This window comes from Notechis scutatus, chromosome Z (assembly GCF_049901735.1).
Source record: "Notechis scutatus isolate UNSWTSFEM ecotype Mainland chromosome Z, rNotScu1.2, whole genome shotgun sequence".
Lineage (NCBI taxonomy): Eukaryota > Metazoa > Chordata > Lepidosauria > Squamata > Elapidae > Notechis > Notechis scutatus.
In genome coordinates, this window is record NC_142025.1 from 72,746,157 (window position 1) to 72,767,012 (window position 20,856).

At 39.2% G+C, this 20,856-nt stretch overlaps 1 protein-coding gene across 8 annotated transcripts in view; it reads right to left on the reverse strand.

The window, feature by feature from the left end:
* TPK1 (thiamin pyrophosphokinase 1) overlaps positions 1-20,856 on the reverse strand; it is a 397,642-nt gene that overhangs the window by 200,657 nt on the left and 176,129 nt on the right. The window contains exon 1 of one of the 8 annotated variants that reach the window (XM_087945976.1): positions 17,439-17,555. The exons of the other annotated variants lie outside the window; for them this stretch is intronic. Coding sequence (XP_087802102.1) covers positions 17,439-17,539 — 101 coding nt within the window. The 5' untranslated portion in view covers positions 17,540-17,555. Of the gene's footprint in view, positions 1-17,438; positions 17,556-20,856 lie in introns of those variants that run through there. 8 annotated transcript variants of the gene reach the window in all.

Here is a 20,856-nt window from a genome sequence, read left to right on the forward strand (position 1 = left end):
GGCAAAGTGGCCAGCTAGAAAGGCTGAATAGAGGTGGTAAAGCAGACGCTGCTCACCTTGTCTTCGCCCAGCTGTAGTTGAAGACAGAGGCACAGGGGAGAGGCATGCCGTCTGGCCTGCTGGATGCATCAGGCAGCCACCTGCCCTGTCCCAGCCACATGGGATGGAGCACGAGTGTTGGGTGGTCTGCACCATGTGCCTCCCCCCATCTGCTGCCAGTGCCGTGCTGCATGCCTGTTTCTTGGAGGGCCAGCTGCAGAGTTCCTGCTGCTGGACATCTCCCCCTCCCCCCTGAAAGACTGGTAAGGACAGCTGATCACACAAACCTGAAAGGCTGGTGAAGATGGCCGATCTGGAAATGGTAAGGGGCCAGCCAGCATCGCTTCAGTCCTGCCCTCCCATCCGGCGGGCACATGTGTCACTTTGCCCGGCCCATGCCATCCCGGCAGCACAAGTGTGCACAGGATGCGGGCGCATGTGTATACGCAGACCCGATCCATTCCATCCTGGCAGGTGTGTGGGTGCTCACCTCCTTTAAGACCAGGCCTGTGCATGCATGTGCTTGCCTCCTACTATGGGCATGCCTGCCTGCTGGGATAGCATGGGCTGGGCCTGTGCACGTGTATGTCTGCTTCCTCCTGTGTGCACATGTACCTCCTGGGATGGCATGGGCTGGGCCTGTGAACGTGTACGCCCACCTTCTCCTGTGTGCACGCATGCCTGCCAGGGATGGATGGGGCCGGGCTGGGCCAGGCTGAAGTGATGTGGACCAGATCCTTACTATTTCCAGGATGGCCAAGTGAGCTGGATTTGACCATGTCGCGGGCTGGATCTGGCCTGGGGGCCTTGAGTTTGACACCCTGCTGTAAAGCAACTTTGCAATCCCAGTTAATGGAAGGGTAGGGAGGAGGGAGAGAACATACAAAATGAACAACTGTCTCACATTTTATAGTGGAGCCGAAATTGCAAGTAGTTTGGAAAAGAAAAAAAATACTAAGACAAAATGACAAGAAAATGAGAAGTGCAGCCACATATAATAGATTTGAGATAAATGGATATAGGACAAAGGAAATATATATATGCTAGTATATATTACTACTATGTGCAAGGAAGAGAATTAGAAAATATATTACTTTATAAGATCTATACAATTATGGAAATTCTGTTTTTATATTTCAACTGCTCATGTGACTAAGGCCCTCAAGATGTTTAATGCAAAACCAATTTAGACACAACAGAATGTGCAATAAATCATTTATTACAATTCTGTCACAAATGAAAATAAGAGCTTTCTTCAACAAAACTCCTCTATACTCATCTTTATTTCTGATATTCTATTAATCCTCTCTATTAACTGAGACACATTTCAATCAAGCCCAAAGTCGTCAATGTATTTCATATTCTGTTAACCACTTCATGCTGGGATGGAATTAAGGATGAATAAATGATTAAGGGAGATACTAGGTCAGGTCTGTAATTTATTATGAATGATTGTAGATACTGAAATAAGAGTAGTTTTATTGTGGGGAAAAAATTGAGCATATTAGTATTAAATAGATTCTAGTTACATCAATTTGTGCAGATGTACATTCTACCAAAAGTGTAGCTATTATTGATATTTTGTATGATATTTGCAGTAGGATAAGCTTTGCTTGATAGGTTTTAAGCTAAGTGAAAGTAAGTGACTTCACAATATGATACCGGTTAATGTCATATGAACACATATTAATTAAACAATTTGGCAAACAAAAATCTTTCTTAGAAGAACTAACTTTACACCAGATATACAAACATATGATGAACCTTGTCTATGCATAGGTATCCAGCAGAACATGGAAAGAATGCTTATAAGCATATAGTAAATAAATGTTACTTAATCTGTAGGTTGTCCTTGTGTTAGGACAGTAATTGTGATTATAATTTTTATTACTAAGCAACATGGTCAAGTACAATCACATAGTCTCCATTAAAGAGATTTAGATTATAATATAATATGCTTAATAAATACCTGAATGCATAAAGTGGAAACAGTCATCAGTGAATGGCTGTTTAGTTTTCTCCTAAACATATATTCTAAAACCATGACCAAATGCTAAACAAATAGAAGAAAAATGCATTGTGAGATAGAAATTAATAGAAATTAATCAACTGCATTGAAACAAATGTAGGCATGGTGGCTCAGTGGCTTAGAGACTCTGGATTTGTTGGCTGGAGAAGGTCAGTTCTTTGCGCTCCAAAGATTCGAGCTCTAGCACTGTGTGACAGCGTGAGCTCCTGTCACTTGCCTAACCTTCTGCAAACCTGTTTGGGGTATTCAGCAGTTCTGACCAGTTCTGGAGAACCAGTAGAGGAAATTTTGAGTAGTTCGGACAACCGGCAAATACCATTTCTGACTGGAGAATTCACAGTATTCTTCCCCTGCCATGTCCACCAAGCCGTGCCCATAGAATCAGTAATAAAAATTTTTGAATCCCACCACTGTGCCAACCTAGCAGCTCGAAAGCATGTAAATACAAATAAATAATTAGGCAATACTCTGGAGGGACAAATAACATAAGCAAGAAACTAACCAGAAGGAGGATCATCTGGATTGCCTCGCCTGTCTGACCAGTCCTGCCAGCTTTCCCAGGCCTCCCTACCATGTGGCGGACCTGTGGTGCAACAAGTGGCAGTGGCAGTGCAATAGGCCTGCTTGCCCGGGTGGGGAGGAAAGTCCCATCCTTCCCGTTCTGGTTTTCCTTCCTCCGTGCCTGAGCGAGCAGGCTTCTTGCACCTCCATCGCTACTTGTTGTGCTTCAGCCGTCACGTGGTAGGGAGACCTGGGAGAGTGCCACGTGGCAGCTTAGTCAGCCAGCCGAGCCCGGGAACAGTGTAGGAGGCCAGGCAAGGTCCTGGGAATGGTGAGGGAAGCTGGGCAAGGTCCCGTGAATGGCAAGGGATACCGGGCAAGGTCCGGGGAGGCCGGGTAAGGTCCTGAGAATGGCAAGGGAGGCCTGGCAAGTACCTGGGAATGGCAAGAGAGGCTGGGCAATGTCCCAAGAATGGTGAGGGAGGCCAGGCAAGGTCCCAAGAACATTGAGGGAGGGTGGGCAAGGTCCTGAGAATGATAAGGTCCTGGGAATGGCAAGGAAGGCCCGGAAAGGTCCCGAGAATGGCAAGGGAGGCCCAGCAAGGTTCCGAGAATGTTGAGGGAGGCCCGGCAAGGTCTCAGGAATGGTGAGGGAGGCCAGGCAAGGTCCAGGGAATGGTGAGGGAGTCCAGGCAAAGTCCCAGGAACGGTGAGGGAGACCCGGTAAGGTCCTAGGAATGGCGGGGAGGCCAGGCAAGGTCCTGGGAATAGTGAGAGAGGCTAAGCAAGGTCCTGGGAATGGTGAGGGAGGCTCGGCAAGGTCCTAAGAATGGCAAGGAGGCCAGGCATGGTTGTGGAAATGGCGGGGGAGGCCAGGCAAGGTCCCAGGAATGGCAAGGGAGGCCAGGCAAGGTCCAGGGAATGGTGAAGGAGTCCAAGCAAAGTCCCGGGAATGGTGAGGGGGACCCGGTAAGATCCTAGGAATGGCGGGGGAGGCCAGGCAAGGTCCTGGGAATAGTGAGAGAGGCTAAGCAAGGTCCTGGGAATGGTGAGGGAGGCTCGGCAAGGTCCTGAGAATGGCAAGGGAGGCCAGGCAAGGTTCCAGGAATGGCATGGGGGGCTAGCATGACTCGCAGGCTTATCTGTGAGCAGTCAGATCAGGGCTGCTCAGTTGGGGGCAGGCACCATGTGGGAAGGCAGGTTAAAGGCAAGCCACAAGGACCCAATGTGCTGCACAGGAGGTGATGAGTGACTGGGCGAGGCGAGCATCAGGCAAGCGGGGTGAGAGTCATGTGGGCAGGGTGAGAGAGCATCAGGTGGGTGAGTCAGGGGTTGGGGCATGGCCAGCCAGATGTTACTACGATTCAGCGACCCATGCCAAATCCTTGTTACCGGTTCACCTGAACTGGTACCAACTGGCTGAATACCACCACTCAACACCATATGTTAAATAAATATAAATAAATGGGGAAAAAACTCTCAGGTGGGCATTTTGCAGTAGCTTTCATAACCAAACCAAATCCTGTTTCTTACATTTTTACAATGCTATGCAGGATAAATACAAAGACCCCTCACATCCCGGACATAAACTGTTTCAACTCCTTCCCTCAAAACAACACTATAGAGCACTGCACACCAGAACAACTAGACACAAAGACAATTTTTTCCCCAAAAGCCATCACTCTGCTAAACAAATAATTCCCTCAACACTGTTCAACTATTACAAAGTCTGCACTATTATTACTGTTAATCTTCTCATCCTCCTTATCACCCATCCCCTCCTACTTGTATGACTGTAACTTTGTCCCTTGTAATCTTACTATTTATATTGACTGTTTCCTAGCATGACTTGATTGCTTTTTGTACCCTATGACTATTATTAAGTGTTGTACCTTGTGATTCTTGACTCTTGATGAATGTATCTTTTCTTTTATGTATTCTGAGAATATTTGCACCAAGGCAAATTCATTGTGTGTCCAATCATACTGGGTCAATAAAGAATTCTATTCTATACTATTCATATAAATATATAATTGGAAGATATGTCTTGTTTTACCTAATACCATTGCTTTAGAAAGGCACAAACTATCTGCAGTAAGGTGATGCAGCCATGTGTGCACAGAGATCAAATAGAACATTCTTCAATCAGGACACTAGTTCTGCTGGGTCTGGGAAAATGATATACTATCCTTTTCAATTAGCCCAGCAGGATCCAATGTTGTAAGGCATCAGACACTTTATCTTAGAATTTAAAATAAACAGGTTTCTGTATAATAAATGTTACAATTGTTCTTCCCTTAAGATTTGATATAAACTGCACATCTATGTGAATTATAGTTAAGCTATAAAAAAACCTAATTCTGTATAGAAATTCTTATGTACTGAATGTTAAGCACCTCGTTATTCTAATTTTTGTGCAACATTTTGCTGATTTTATATATTAGCACTGATCTAGCAAGCGATTGTTTCTTAATGAATACTATTTTACATTTGAATAATTATTGTTCAGTATTTGGAGATTAATTTTTCACAAACACTTTCTCCATATAACATTATATTTATTCTATATTGATAAAGAAATGAATCTATGGGAGAGGAAAATTATGCTTAAATATTAAAGCATAGTTCAGGTGGAATAATATGGTAGTGAGAGTAGCTGATCCTCCAGAATCAGGAGAATCTAGAAGAGGATTTTCTGCACAATATAAATTATTCCTCTGCACGTCTAATATTATCTATATAATATTATCAGGATGAACATTTCATTGTTCTACAATGAAAACATACTTAAAGATAAAATGGTATCCAATTAACATTTACATCAGAAAAAGGATGTATTTCTTTATTCCTAAATAACAAATTACAGAGTAGGACAAATCAAAACAAAATTACCCATAGTGAATTTATACGTGCAGCTTCTTGACATAATAAATATGCAGATATGAAGCCTAATTCCTACACATGGAAACACGCTGAGAAAAAGCATCAATTTTCTTTCTGCTCTTATTTATCCAGTATAAAGTACTTATTCTCAGGAGTAGAGACATGGCAGTTATTAACCCAAGAAGTTATTTTCTACAAGGGAATTACAATATGCTGAATTTTGAAAGCAATAAACTGAAGGAAGGAATATATAAAATAGAAACATCAAAATCAGATTAAAAACAAATCTTTGGAAAAGCCTTAAAGATAAATGCATTTATACTTGAAACAATGTTTCTATTTTTATTATATCCTGTATACAGCTCTTGACATAATCTTCTCTGGCTTTCAGACTTCATTAATAGGAACAGATTTAACAGATTTCAAAGAAATAGGAATTGTTTTCAGAATATATTTATTCATTTCAGTGCAAAATGTTTTAGAATGTCAGGCATTTTCTATTCATAAATATGAGAGAGGAAAAAGAAGAGGTGAGGTATACAGACTCATATTTATGAAGTTGCTCATATCCAGGCAATTGTTTTTATAAATTATATTCATATCTATTGCAATGTCCTTCCATATATTTGACAAACTAGCTCTTTCCCTCCAGTGTATTAAGCCCTAAGGCCTAAGAAAAGTCAGAAGATATTCCAAGTTTTTAAAAAATGTAAATGTGAATCCCCATTCACAATGAGGATTGAGTGCTCTATATATTTATGCAAGCAGCAAATGTTTGACGGAATATATTAGAGCAAAGGTACAGCCCTTCATTTATCAGAGTTAGAAATTGGGCTGCAAGCAAGCAAGAAGCATATTATTCAGTTTCCTCTCTCCATCAATTCATTTAAACAACAAAAGAGAAATGTTCCCATATAGCTTCCCAAACATTAGAATGGAAGTACTGCCCTCCCTTGTCTCATCTTCTCCATAGGATATTTTAACATGATGGAAAATGCTTATTCTCATTTTAAAGGTCTTCAGGCTTAACTGAATGTGCATATAAATCAGCAGCTGTTTGAGTCCAGACTTAAATTATATTTAGAATAAATTTATGCCCAAGTTGAGTGTCAGTGATTTTAGTAGATTATTGTAAGTATGAATAACTTCTGGATCCGACCTTTAGTTACTTGACATTAATTTTAATAGAGTGAATATCAGCAATGCTTCCAAATACTTGTCCCAACCCAAAATGAAGAATGCAGCTGGATAGAAATCTATAATAGTCAGCTTGTTTCCTGCCTAAAGCAATTGACCAAGAATCATCTTTTCCTCCAAACAGATTTAAAGAATTCCAGCCCTAGTATTAAAACAAATCAAGAAAAATGGTTTACTACTGAGTTCAGACTGATATCAATTGATTATTCATATATAATCTTGACTTATTCAATCATTTTAAAAAGTTTTTGTTGATTGCTTGTTATATTGTCCTTCCATATCAAGAATTTACAGTAAATCCTTAGCAAATGTAGGTCATCTTTTCATCCCTGTCAAGTTTGTGTTTAATTTTGAATCTGCAAATATCAAAATAGCTTAATAATTTCAATGATCTCCTAAATTAACAAATGGAAGCTGATGCCAAGAACTATACAGCTTTAAATCAACAATTTTTAAAAGGACTATCCTAATTCAAAATGAAAAGATTTTTTTTTTTAATCAAGCTATTTAAAGTTATTTACAAACCAAGATCAACAATTTAAAACCTCACTAGAAGATTCCTTACTCCAGGATGAGCCTATTCAAAATAAAGGATACTTATGATAATCTTCTACCAGCTATGTTAGCCTGTTGACACTTCCTAGTCTTTCTAGTTGAGAGTTATTAAACTTTTTGTCCAGGACCTTGCTCTTAAGCTGAAAACTAGAAACTTCCTAACCAAACTTCAGAAATTCAACATTTAACAAAGCTTATGTCAAACCTACAATACAATGAAAAGTTGTATTAACATATAGTCATGGATGTAGAGAAGGCCTGGATAAGAAATTCATTTCTAAAACTGATTAAACTTTTAGCTTTACTGTAACTGTTCACAGTTCCTGTTTTTGAGCCAGGTTTCACCTAAGTACAAATTAGGCGAGACCTGGCTCAAAAACAGTATCTGTGAGAGGGACCTTGGAGTCCTAGTGGATGACTTGAATATGAGCCAGCAGCGCAGCAGCAGCCAAAAATGCTAATACAATCCTAGGTTTAAAAACAAAGGTATAGAATCAAGATCATGTGAAGTATTCATACTGCTTTATAAACCCTTAGTAAGATCGCATCTGGAATACTGCAACCAATTTTGGTCACTATACTACAAAAAGATGTTGAAACTTTGGAAAAGTTCTGAAAAGAGCAACTAAGATGATCAAAAGCCTGGAGACTAAAACATTTGAAGAACCGCTGCAGGATTGGAGCTCAGCCCTGGTCCGAAAGCCCAAGAGCTGGCAATTGTAGCTCTGAAAGATGGTGTGGATCTTATGATGGAGTCAATGTTGACAGAAGAAACAAGCTTCCCTGGCCTTTCTTGGCAGCTGGGCCTACTCATGTAGATGCTAACACTATGGAGTGTAGCAGGCTGCTATTGGGATTTTTTAATGCTTAATTGGTTAGATTGGAACTTTTTGAACTTCAGGAGACACCATAGGACTGCCCAGCTGCAACAATATTGAATGTAGCATGGCATGCCTTTTGGCTGCTCCTCTGACTATTTTTTGCAATCTTTGGAATGTTTTATAATCTGGCCCGGGAATTGTGTTGGGGAATAAAACGGTGTTGGATGTGACCCCTCTGCAGCAGTGAGGAAGGAGTTGTGTGAATTTGACGGCGTTGAGAGCAAGTGCTATAGTGCCTGTAGAGTTCACATTGCCCCTGATTGTTTGTTGTTTTGAGAAGGTTCTCCTTTTTTAAGGAACAGTGTAAGAGATGGGGGATGGAATGGTTTGTAAGGAAGGCAGGAGAGGGCTGTCTATTTCAGTGGTGTCAAGTAATGGGAGATACAGGAGGTGGGGGGAGCCTTCAAGGGGAATGCGACCTCGATGTTTAATTTTTAATGTTTCATGTTTCATGTCCTGCCCCTTTGACTTACGTCATTTACCTGATCAGCAAATCTGTGGTGGCCCTGGTCTTAGGCTGTTGTTTTTAAATGTCAAGATCAGCATGCAATAAGGCTAGTCTTATTGCTTCTTGAAGAGAAGGCTGATCTGGCTTGTATAACTGAGATCTGGCTGGGCTTGGAAGGAGGTGTAGAAATATGCCCAGTAGGTTATCGAGCATGGCACCAGTCTAGATCTCAGGGTTGGGGAGGGGGTGTGGCTGTTGTTATCATATTCTTTGGCACAGGGCATGGCTCCACAAGTGTCCAGAGGTGAGACTCTTTTTCTTAGGTTGAGTTCAAGGAATCAGATGGGATTGCTAGTGCTGTACCAGCCTCCCTATTAGTGGCAGCCTCCTTCATGGGTTCCTGGACCTCCCCGCGGGGCTGGCAGTGGAGTTCCCCAGGCTTATAGTTCTGCGGGACTTCAACTTGCCATCCCTGGGGATGGAATCAGAGGGAGCCTGAGATTTCATGAAAATCATACTTCCATGGGCCTGTCTCAGGTTATCCAGGGCCTAACTGAGAACTACTGGACCCAGAAGAATTCCAGAAGGAACTGGGTCATAACTGCAGATCTGCTACGCAGTCCAGGAGAGCAGATGGAAGTCGTGGCCAAGAGGGCCTTTGCGCAACTGTGGATTGTGTGCCAGTTACACCCTTTCTGGATCAACAATCCCTACCTACGGTCACTCGTGCCCTTGTCACCTCCCATCTTGACTATTACAACACACTCTACAAGGGGCTGCCCCTGAAGAGCATCAGGAAGCTTCAGTTGGTGAAAAATACAGCAGCCTGCATAGTTTTATGCAGGCCTCAGAGTGCACATGTATCACCTCTCCTGTGGGAACTGCATTGGTTGCCGATTTGCTTCCATGTGCAATTCAAGGTGCAATTCCATGTGCAATTCAAGGTTATCACCCTTAAAGCCCTCCATGGTTTGGGACCAGGTTATCTGAGGGTAAGTCTCTTGCCGGTTACATCTACCTGACCCCACCTGAGTTTTTCTTCTTCCCTTCACTCTCTACCTCCTTATTTGATTAGTTGTCTAGTGAGTTTTACTTGGAATTAGTTTTTAAATGTAGTAGATTGGTCACTCTGCCTCCTCAATTTTACTTATTTCTAAACTAAAGAATTTGATTGTCTCCATCAGTGAACAGAATGCACTTGACAAATAAGAAACATCTGACCAACAAGTAACTGTGCAATTCTCAGTGCAGTTATTGGACAATCCAAAGAAATACAATAAAAATGCAACTTAGATAAAGAAGATGGATAAGAATAAAAAAGAATCTGAAACAAAAGAACTTGTAATAACAGCAAAAATGGTACAAAAGGACAAGGAACATAAAGAATGTTTCAATACTAGTTTGAAATATCTCATTATTCTAGACCTACCAATTGCTAAGCAGTTTAACAACATACTGCAAGGAGGTGTAATTGAAGATTAGGTAGCATCTCAAAAATTCTACCAATAATGAAAAATCCAAGAAAAGGGGCAGCACCAGGCTACCTGATTACCTGCTTGTTTTATCAAAAACATAAGCATTTTCTACAATACATTCATAAACACAGCTATATTTTTATACACACAATAATGTCTTATAATGTACTAAGGAGGAGCAGATCCATATAAGGGAATTTGTCTTGAATGTGGTCTTACTGAAAATTATTAGAACTGCATGAGAAAATTTAAATTCAAAACGCTTGGCTATTTTTGGCAGAGTTTGAACTATGTGTGCTTTTTTTAAATTTAAAAGAATAGTGGAGCAAAATGTTAACCAAAAGTAACAGAATAATTTTATTCATTTTTTAAAAAAATTAGCAACATATTTCATCATACATATATGTAAGGCTCTACTGTTCCAATCAATTTGACAAGTACAAACACTTTTCCAGCATTCACCACTGGGGAAGCTTTTTACATTTCTATCTCACTTCTAACCAGAACTTCATTCTTCCAGCAAAAGTAAATGTAATCTCCCTTCCTTAACTAATGGACACATCCATGTTACTTTTTCCTAACATCAATTGGAAAATAGTTACTACTGCCTTCTTCCATTTTAAAAAACATTCCAATTTAGTTTACTACTCTGAGAGTATTCTATACAATTTTAACCAAATACAAGTATTTTCCAAGATCAATTATCTTAAGAATTGTGAGTCTTCTTATTGTGACAACAAATTCTATGGTATTAAATACTAATCTAAAGTGTAGTCAAGACAACTTTATTTTAAACCAATTTTTTTAGGGAAACATTTTTCTACCTAGGGCAATAACAAGGGAAACAGATTAATTGCAGAACTATATCCTGGCAGCTAGATAATGAAGACAAGGTTGGTCTCATGTTTGATAGATTGAATTACTGACAGGACCTTGGAGAGTTCAATGCAAATAATTGCAGGCTAAATAGTTGGACAACTGTTGTTTCAACATCTGTCTAAACTCATGGAATGGGACAAGTCGCCGCAGCCAACTCGCTAGGGGACAACTTACCATGGGACAACTCACCATGGCCAATTCGCGATAGGACAATTTGCTGTGGGAAAATTCAACAATTCAATTTAGTTATTTAAAATAATGTTTAAAATTATCTAAAAAAATAATTATTTTAATTTTTGTCATTCACATTTTATTTTGTCCCTTCCCTCCTTTGTCATCCTGTCTTTAATGATTCTATTAGACTATATCTTCGATATTAGTGTAATTCTTGTCCCATGGCAGTTGTCCTGATGCAGATTGGCCATGGCAAGTTATCTCACAGTGAGTTGGCTGTGGTGAATTGGCTGCAGCAAATTGGCTGTGGTGAGGTGGTCATGGTGAGTTGTCATAGACTCACTAAGTACTCAAATTTTAACCACGGAATCATGGTGATGTTGCAACCATTATAAATACCATGACTGGTTGTAATATTTTTCCAGTGCTACTATAACTTTGAATGATTGCTAAACAATGGTTGTAGATCAAGGACTATCTGTAAGGCTGAAGAAGCCTTTTTTTTCCATCAAGTTTTTTTAATTTTATAATAAAAATTCCATTTTCAATTAAACAGTGTGCTGTCTTGGTACAAATAGTTTTAGGAAATAGTAATCAAAATATTTATAACAGTGTTCATTAGATTTGTATTGATTCTATATATTATTATTTTTATTATTATTTTTTTTTATTTTTTTTTATATTATTATTATTATTATTATTATTATTATTATTATTATTATTATTATTATTATTATTATTATTATTATTATTATTATTATTATTATTATTATTATTATTATTAATGATATTTACCTAGCCATTTTAAAATACCTCCCTCATCCTTTCCTTATATTTCCCAGTTTCTAACTCCTGTTTTTATCAGCTAATCATTGATAAAATAAATCCAGGTCAAAAATATTCAGTTGCTTTCTTTTCCTTAATTGTAAGTGTTAGCCTATACATCCCTGTACATTCTAATATTTTTTCATCATATTTTCATCTGTTGGGATCTCTTCACTTTTCATTGTTTTGCAAATACTATTCTAGCTGCAGTCAATATATGTAAAATCAGATATGCATTCCCTTTATTGTACTTATCTGGTAAAATGCCCAACAAGAATATTTCTGGTTTCAAATCAATATGTTGTTTTACTATTTTTTCCAGCCACATATGTATTTTTGTCAAGTATTTTTTGCTTTTGGACATGTTAAACACATATGATAGTACAAACCAGGTGTCTGATGGCATTTCCAACATTTTGCAGACATATCCTTAAACATCTTTGCTAACCTTGAGGGTGGAAAATGCCATCTATAAAACATTTTATAAAGATTTTCTTTATATGCAGTTGACATTGTTAATTTATAATTTCTATCCCATAGTTTCTGCCATTTATCTAACTCGTTAGAGTTTGCAGCAGAAATTCAAGTCCAGAAAACACATAGATGACTGATTCAGCAGGATCATTAACTTCTTTATAAACATAATAATATGAGTAACGTTTACAATACTATTTGTAGATTTTTTTCAGTGTAACATAAGCAAAAACACAAGCAACAGCAGCTCAGAGCAGATATCCTTTTCAGCAAACAAGCAAATTGTTTCAGTTTCAATTCTCTGCAATACAGAGCCAAACCACACCAGTCTCAGCTCCCATTGGCTGGTCTGTTGCCATGCTTACTCACTTGCTGACTTTGTTAACCATGTCTCTGCCAGTTGATGAATATAGTCTGACACTCCTATCTATCCTATTATCTTTAATATTCTTCAGATACCTGTATTTGAAGATCCACATTCACAGTTCCCTCCAAATACCTGAGAATTCCTTTTTATACCTATCCACAACGCAATTGGGTTGGTGCAACTGTGAAGCGACTTAGAATGCTTACTGCACAAGCTATGTCAGATAATTTTGTATTTCTCCTAAATTCTTTAATTCAAATTTCTTCTCCAACTTATTAGCAAATTCGTTTACCTATGATACATCCTTTGCAATGAAGCAAAGATCATCCACAAAAGCTAATAGTTCACAATCCCCACCTTTTAACTTTCCACTATATATATGCAACCATCAGCCTTGCAACTCTTGAACCCAAGACCTTTCAATACCTTACTTAGACATATATTCCAATTCCTGGCTGACTGCTTCAGCCCATAAATGGCCTTGTTCAATTTATACACTATGTTAGGCTTTTTTATTTTCATACTCTGGTGCTTGAACTATGTAGATTTCTTCCTCTAATTCTGCATTGAGGAATGTCAAAATGCCAAATTATATGGCCATGTGCAGCTGCCAACGCTAGTGCCAGCCTGATGCTTTCACTCTTTACAGTTGGTGCCAACGCTAGTGCCAGCCTGATGCTTTCACTCTTTACAGTTGGTGCAAATGCCTCATCATAGTGCACATTTTTCATCTGTGAAAATCCTTGTGCCACTAACCTTGCTTTATATTGTATCTCATTATTGGGCAGTACTTTCTTCTTATACACCCACTTGCATCCTACAGCTTTGCTACCCTGTGGCAAAGTCATAGATGTGAACACTTCATGTTCTCCCATGGATTTCATTTCCTTGTCCATGGCTTCTTTCCACTTTTCTTGTTCAATTTTAGGTAATGCCAAAATTCCCTTATAGTTCCTTGGCTCATACCATACATTACACACTTTAACTTTACTAGCAGAATACCTGTCAGGTGGAATCCCCTTGTTCCATCATTCTGACCTGCGTGGCATTGACTGCTCTTGTGTTTCAACCTTCTCTTACTTCATATCTTGTTCAGCTTCTCCTCCCTGAACGCTGACACCATCACTAAGCGAATTACCATCACTAAGTGGATCACCATCACTAAGTGAATCATTCCAGAAATTTGCATCAATTCTGTTTCAATTTTACTCTGCAAAGCTTGCAGACCTTGAAATCACTATTCTCTTGCTCCCATCACTGAAGTGATATCTCTTTGAGCCTGGCTCATAGCCCATAAACCTGAGCTTTCTTTTTTCTTTTTTCGAGTTTTAAAATGAACTTTATTTGCAATGGATTAAAAAGATACAAACTTACGAGTATACAGAAATAAAAAATAGTAAATATACTAATAGGACAGTAAACATATTTCTTTCTATTACATTTGATAATAGGTTTGATAGTTCATAATGAACAATAATAACTAATAATTGGCAAGTATTCCTTGTCTCTTATAGATAATATATTAATAAATAAGTAACACATGTTACTCTACTATTGCTAATGGATTATAACTGTATTATTTAATAATTAGAATGGTTCATAATGTTTATGTATTAGAGGAGAAGCTTGAAACCATTATTTTATATATTCAGTATATACAACTATATATAATATGTTTCCTGGGTTCATTTATTCTGTACATTCTTTTTCTTGAGTTCTACCCAATTGTACCATTTATCCCAGACCAAGTAGTACTCTGAATCATCCTTCCCATTTAATTTGAGCGTGAGCCTCTCCATTTCGGCACATTCATAAATTTTTTGAATAATAATGTGTATCGGTGGTACGTTGGGCCTTTTCCAATATTGCACCAAAGAAATTCGCGCCTCTGTTAGTAAGTGGATGATCAGGTATCTCACTTTGGGAGAATAGTCCCCTTTAATCATCCCCAGGAGGAACTGTTCCAATTTTCACTCCAGTCTGCATTCAATCATTTCTTCTATCCATATTCTTATCCTTGTCCAATATTTTTTAATCTCAGGGCATGTCCACCAAAGGTGGAAATAGGTACCGAATTTTTCTTTACATTTCTAACAGCTTGGGTTTACTGTTGGATATATTTTAGCTAATCTAGAGGGTGCCAGATGCCATCTATATATCATTTTATATAGATTTTCCTTGTATGGTATTGATTTTGTTAATGTAAGATTCCTTTGCCAGATTTCCTCCCAGTTGTCCAGATCTATATTATAACCAAAGTTTTTTTTCCCAGGCTAGCATTGGTCCTTTCACAATTTCCTCAGCCAATTCGTATTCTAGTAGGTAATTATATAATTTAGATATCATATTTTTCTCCAGGCCCAGGAGTATTTTATCTAATTGAGTGTCTTTTATTTCAAATCCATAATCTTTTACATCCCTATTATATCTCATTTTTATTTGAAAATAGGACCAATTGTCAATAATTATTTCTGAATCGATTTAAGCTTTCCCTCATTGTCTAGAATTTGGTGGTATTTTTGCTAATATCCATCGTGTTGAGATGGAACATCGCCTCCATTGTTGAAAGCCACCTTGGAATTTTAGTGTAATGGTTCCTTCTAATATCTGTCCAAATTTTAATCAGAGATTTACGTATAGTGTATCTCGAGAAATATGAATGGCTTTTATTGTTTGGGTTCCACAAAAATGCATGCCACCCTATTTGTAAATCAAGGCCCTCAAGTGTTAAGATTCTTTTATTTCCCAATTTAATCCAGTCCTTTACCCACACTCATGCCGCCGCTTTGTAATAGATCTCCCAGGCAGGAAGTCCAAAGCCACCTCTGCTTTTATTATCTTGTAGATATATTTTTTTATTCTCGTTTTTTTCCCTGCCCAAATGAATTTCATAACAATTTTATCCAAGTCTTTAAAGAATTTTTTATCCAATAATATCGGAATTGTTTGAAATAAATATTGGGTAGTACAAAATTTTGGGTAGTACATTCATCTTGATCGTTGCTATTCTACCTAATAATGAGATTTGCATTTTACTCCAATTTTCCAGATCCTTTCCAATTTGTTGCAATAATTTGATATAGTTGTTCTCCCTCAGGGTTGATGCTCTAGGTCTTAGCCAAATGCCTAAATATTTGATCTTATTCACAATTTGTAATCCCATCATTTCCTCTAATTCTTTTTGTTTACTGTTTGTTAAGTTTTTAACTAGCATTGTAGTCTTTTCCTTGTTAATGTTTAATCCTGCCAATTTGCCAAATTTATCTATTTCATTTAATAATACTGATCCCGAATCTATTGGTCCTTCTATGACAAAGACCATGTCATCCACAAATGCTTGTAATTTGTACTCTTGACTTTTAATTTTTGTTCCCTTAATTTCTTTGTTCAATCTAATTCTGTCCAATAATATTTCTAGAATTGTTATAAAAAGCAGAGGTGACAGCGGGCATCCCTGCCTGACACCCTTCTTTATCTCAAATGGTTTGGTAGCTTCTCCATTTATCAGTACTTTTGCCTTTTGTGTAGCATAAATTGAATTTAGCATTTTTACAAAATTACCACCAAATTTCATCAGATTAATCTGGTATTTCATGAAATCCCAATTAAGATTAGCAAAGGCCTTTTGCGCATCTAGGAAAACAAGAGCCACTTGGTTTCCTGGGTGCAGTTCATAATATTCTAATATATCTATTATTGTTCTCGTACTATATCTAATCTGTCTCATGGGAAGGAATCCGCATAAACTTGAGCTTTCTAGCCTTTGGTTGTCCCTTTCTTCTAACTGCCTTTGGAATATGCACCCATGCATTGCTTCCAAATATCCTTAAATATGCCAGAGATGGCTTTCTCCCATATAGCACTGCATATGGAGTATCATTAATGGAGGAACTCCACAACCTATTAATTAAATAATTAGCAGTCAATATGGCTTCATCCCAATATGACCTGTTCAGACCAGAATCCTCTAGCAGTGAGTCCTTCATGGTTTGTAAGACTCCATTCCGTTTCTCAGCAACATCATTCTCAGCTGCTGTGTAAGGATTTGTACATCTGTGTTTTATTTCTAACTGTCCCAACCACTGTTGAAAACTTGTTGACATGAATTCTGTCAGTTTGCAGCTGACATACTTGTTGTTTATACTGTTTATCCATTACTTAAATTTCTGTAGCACATCTATTTTACTCTTTAGTAAATAGCAGAACCCAAACCTGCTATAGTCATCTACAATGACCAGTGCATACTTTGCTCCTCCCAAACTGGTTTACATTGGCCCAACCAAATCCGCATGTACCAGTTCTAGAGCTCTTGTTGTCTGCCTTATGCTACTTTTGCTTACTGGAAATGCCTTGAATTTTGATGATTTGCATACTGCACAGTCCAAATATGCATTACATCCCTTTACACGCAATCCTTCTGCTTATTGTCCTATTTTTTGAACAACTTTAAAGTTGGCATGGCCAAGCTTACGGTGCAAGAGATGAACACATGAATCATGCTCTGCCACATTGCCAGATGTTTGTGCACCATGAATATTTTGTCCTTGCAAAATATAAAGGTTATCTTGCTTTATGACCTTTGCACACTTTGCCATTGTGCTTTATGAGACACTTCCCATTTACAAATGTGGTCTCAAATCCTTGTTTGTCTAAACTATAGATACTCAGCAAATTATGCTCCATTTCAGGCACACACAAAACATCATTGAACCTTGTTTCCAAATATGGAATCTGCACACTGCCTCTTCCAATGACTTTAGCCTTTTTGCCATTTGCCAAGGCTCCTGGATCTCCTGAAGCTGCATCCATCATGTAAAACAATTTAGAATTATTAACAATTGTTTGACTAGTTCCATTATCAATCATCCATTGATCTCTCCTGGAATAGCTGGCTTTTGCAACAGCATCCATCCTGTCCATCAGCTAACTGATGGTCTTCTTTGCAAACTGCGTCTGTCTTTCAAATAATTTCTTCCTTGCAACTTGCTTCTTTGGAAGCAGTGTCTCTTTAAATGAATTGTTTCTCCAAAAATGAAGCACCTCTTCTGTTGCTGGGTTGCAATCTAATATTCCCTGCTGCTCTTCTCTGGAGACAGCCAGTCTGTGGAATTTTCCATTCTGCTCCTTGGGCCCCCTCCTCAGGAATTTCTCCTGCTCCTGGCTTTTTCTGTAATGGCATTTGTGCTCTTCAGCTAATAGACACGCTTTAAGAATTTCCAAACGCAGTTCCTGCTCTGATTTGCATTCAAACACTGCAGAAACAATGTCCCACATGTCATCTATACCAGGGATCGCCAACCTTTTGGACCTCAGAGACCACCAAATTCATAATTTTAAATCCCGCAGATCACTAATATGAATCCAGCATGCCACTCGCTGAAGTGCCCGAAGTCCCACTGACAGGATGGGGTCCTTCAAGCACTTAGCTTGGCTGCCTGTTTCTGCAAACTTAAATGCTCAGAGTCATTTGGACCCATTTCCCACAAAAAGCAAAATACCGGGCTATCTCATCTCTCTTTCCCTACCTCCTCTCTCTTTCTCCCTTTCTTCCTCTTTCTCTCTCTCTTTCCCTCCTTCCCTCTCTTTCTCTCCTTCCCCCTTTCTCTCTTTCCCTCCCTCCCTCCTTCCCTTTCTCCCTCTCTCTCTCATCTCTCTCTGCCTTCCTCTTTCTTTCTTCATCTTTCTCTCTTTCCCTCCGCCCTCTCTTTCTCCCTTTCTCTTTCTCTCTTCCCCTCTTTTTTTCTCTTTCTGTTTCTCCCTCTTTTTCTTTCTCTCTTTCCCTCCCTCCCTTTCTCCCAGAGACTCCTTCTCTGTCTCTCTCTTTCTGCCTTTCTCCCTCTTTCCCTTCCTCCCTCTCTTTCTCTCTCTCTTTCTGCCTTTCTCCCTTTCTCTTTCTCTTTTCCCCCCTGTCCCTGGGGGGAGAGGAAAGGAACCCCTGAAGTGTTGCTGGGTGGTGAGAACCTTGCTATCCAGAGGCTGATGAGCCACGTGAAGACTAGATGGTGGTGATACGGGCGGCGGATGGATTAATATCGTAGACGTGGGCCTTTCGGGTCTCAAGGGGCTCTCGGAAGCAGCGTGGGCTTGTTCCTGGCCCAGGGAGACCTGGAGGGTTAGTTAGCCAGATCTCACCCGCAAACGTGTTCTAATATGCATGGGAGATCACGGCATTGGAGCCCTTCCCAAGGTTCCTTGGAACGGATGTTATATCCTGCCTCCTGCCTCCATGTATTGAGGAGGTTGAGCGGCTGCCAGCGATGTCCTCAGGTGAAGATGTTGCAAGCCTTTCCCCTCAGGAGCTTCTCTTCCTCCTTGCCAGAAGGGGGTGGCTCAACCCCCTCCCCTCAAGAGCTTCTCTTCCTCCTCACCAGAAGCGCTCAAACGCAAAGTGCTCACTGCCCCTCTGGCACCCAACAAGCCTCCTCCTTCTCCCGGGCGTGTGAGCACTTCTGGTGAGGAGGAAGAGGGGGTTGAGTCTCCTCCTCTCAACATCTTCACCTGAGGGCATCACTGGCTGCCGCTTCCTGTGGTTCAGGAGGTCCCCGCTCTTCCCACTGCTGCTCAGCCTCCTTGATGGGCTGAGGCAGGAGGCAGCAGCCACACATGGGTTTGCTAGGGAGACTGCAGGATTGCCCCACTTCCCCGCCAGCCATCTGGTCGTCAGCACACTGCAGCCCACCAAAATGTTCTCACGGACCACCAGTGGGCTGTGGCCCACCAGTTGGCAACCACTGATCTATACTGTTTAAAACCAAAAGCACTTATTGATATTCAGGAATCTGCATTCCATGCTGTTCTAACTCCACAAACAAAGTTTTCATGTTCACCAGATGCTATTCAATGGATTCTCTTGGTTGCAAACTGGCGCTGTACAACTTTCTTGATAATTGCACAATATTGCTTGCTGACAAACTCACATGTACAGGGCTTAATTTCTTCCAGACCTCATTTGCAGTCTTTAATAAACTGCTCATTTGCAGTCTTTAATAAACTTGATAAACTGCTCATCTTGTAAACTTAAGATGTTTTATCCCTTTGATCTGCAGCAGTTAAGGGTGCTTGGGGTGGGTTTTCCACAATATCCCACAGCTCTTTAGCTTTCAGGAAACATTCCATCTTTGCAGCCCAAATAATATAACTCTTCTGACCTAATCAAGACAGAGAGCTCTCCTTAATTTTCTCAGCCATCCTGCAAAGCTTTTCTCTCTGTCTTGTTTCTCATTTTAAACACTGACAGTCTCTCTCAGCTTAAAATTACTATGCAGTATTTTTTTTGATTGTGTGTGCGTGTTCTGGCTGGGCCCATAATCTGTTAGAATTTGCAGCAGAAATTCAAGTCCAGAAAACACACAGATGACTGATTCAGCAGGATCATTAACTTCTTTATAAACATAATAATATGAATAAAGTTTACCATACCATTGTAGATTCTTTCAATGTAACATAAGCAAAAACACAAGAAACAGCAGTTCAGAGCAGATATCAGTTTCAGCAAGCAAGCAAACTATTTCAGTTTCAATTCTCTGCAACACAGAGCCAAACCACACCCAGTCTGTCAGCTCCCATTGGCTGGTCTGTTGCCATGCTTACTCACTTGCTGACTTCATTAACCATGTCTCTGCCAGTTAATGAATATACTCTGACACAATTGAATAACCAAAAATTTTAGCCTATACCAATGTCTCTTTTACTTGTTCATCTTCTATCTCGATACTTAACAAATAGCTACATATTTTCTTTATTAGTTTTTAATTTGTCCCTGTATTGGTCTAATTCTGTTAGTTCTTTATACAAACCACACATTTTAGCATCCTTCTCATATTGGAATTGTATCTGTACTTGTGACCACCATATTATATCAATCCCTTGACCACTAAGTTCCTCCTTATCATTCAAAATGTCTTTATATCTAGTAATATTTTCTATATCAATAACATTTGGATGAACCAATGCCTCCACTGTGGAGAGCCATATTGATATTTTAAAATAGTGATATTCTTTAATTTTCTCCCATACTAATAATTGTGCGTTCTTGATGTAATGTAATACAAAATACTTACGTATTTTGTTTTTTCTATACAATAAAAAAGCATGCCAGCCCAATTGGAGATCATGTCCCTCCAAAGTTA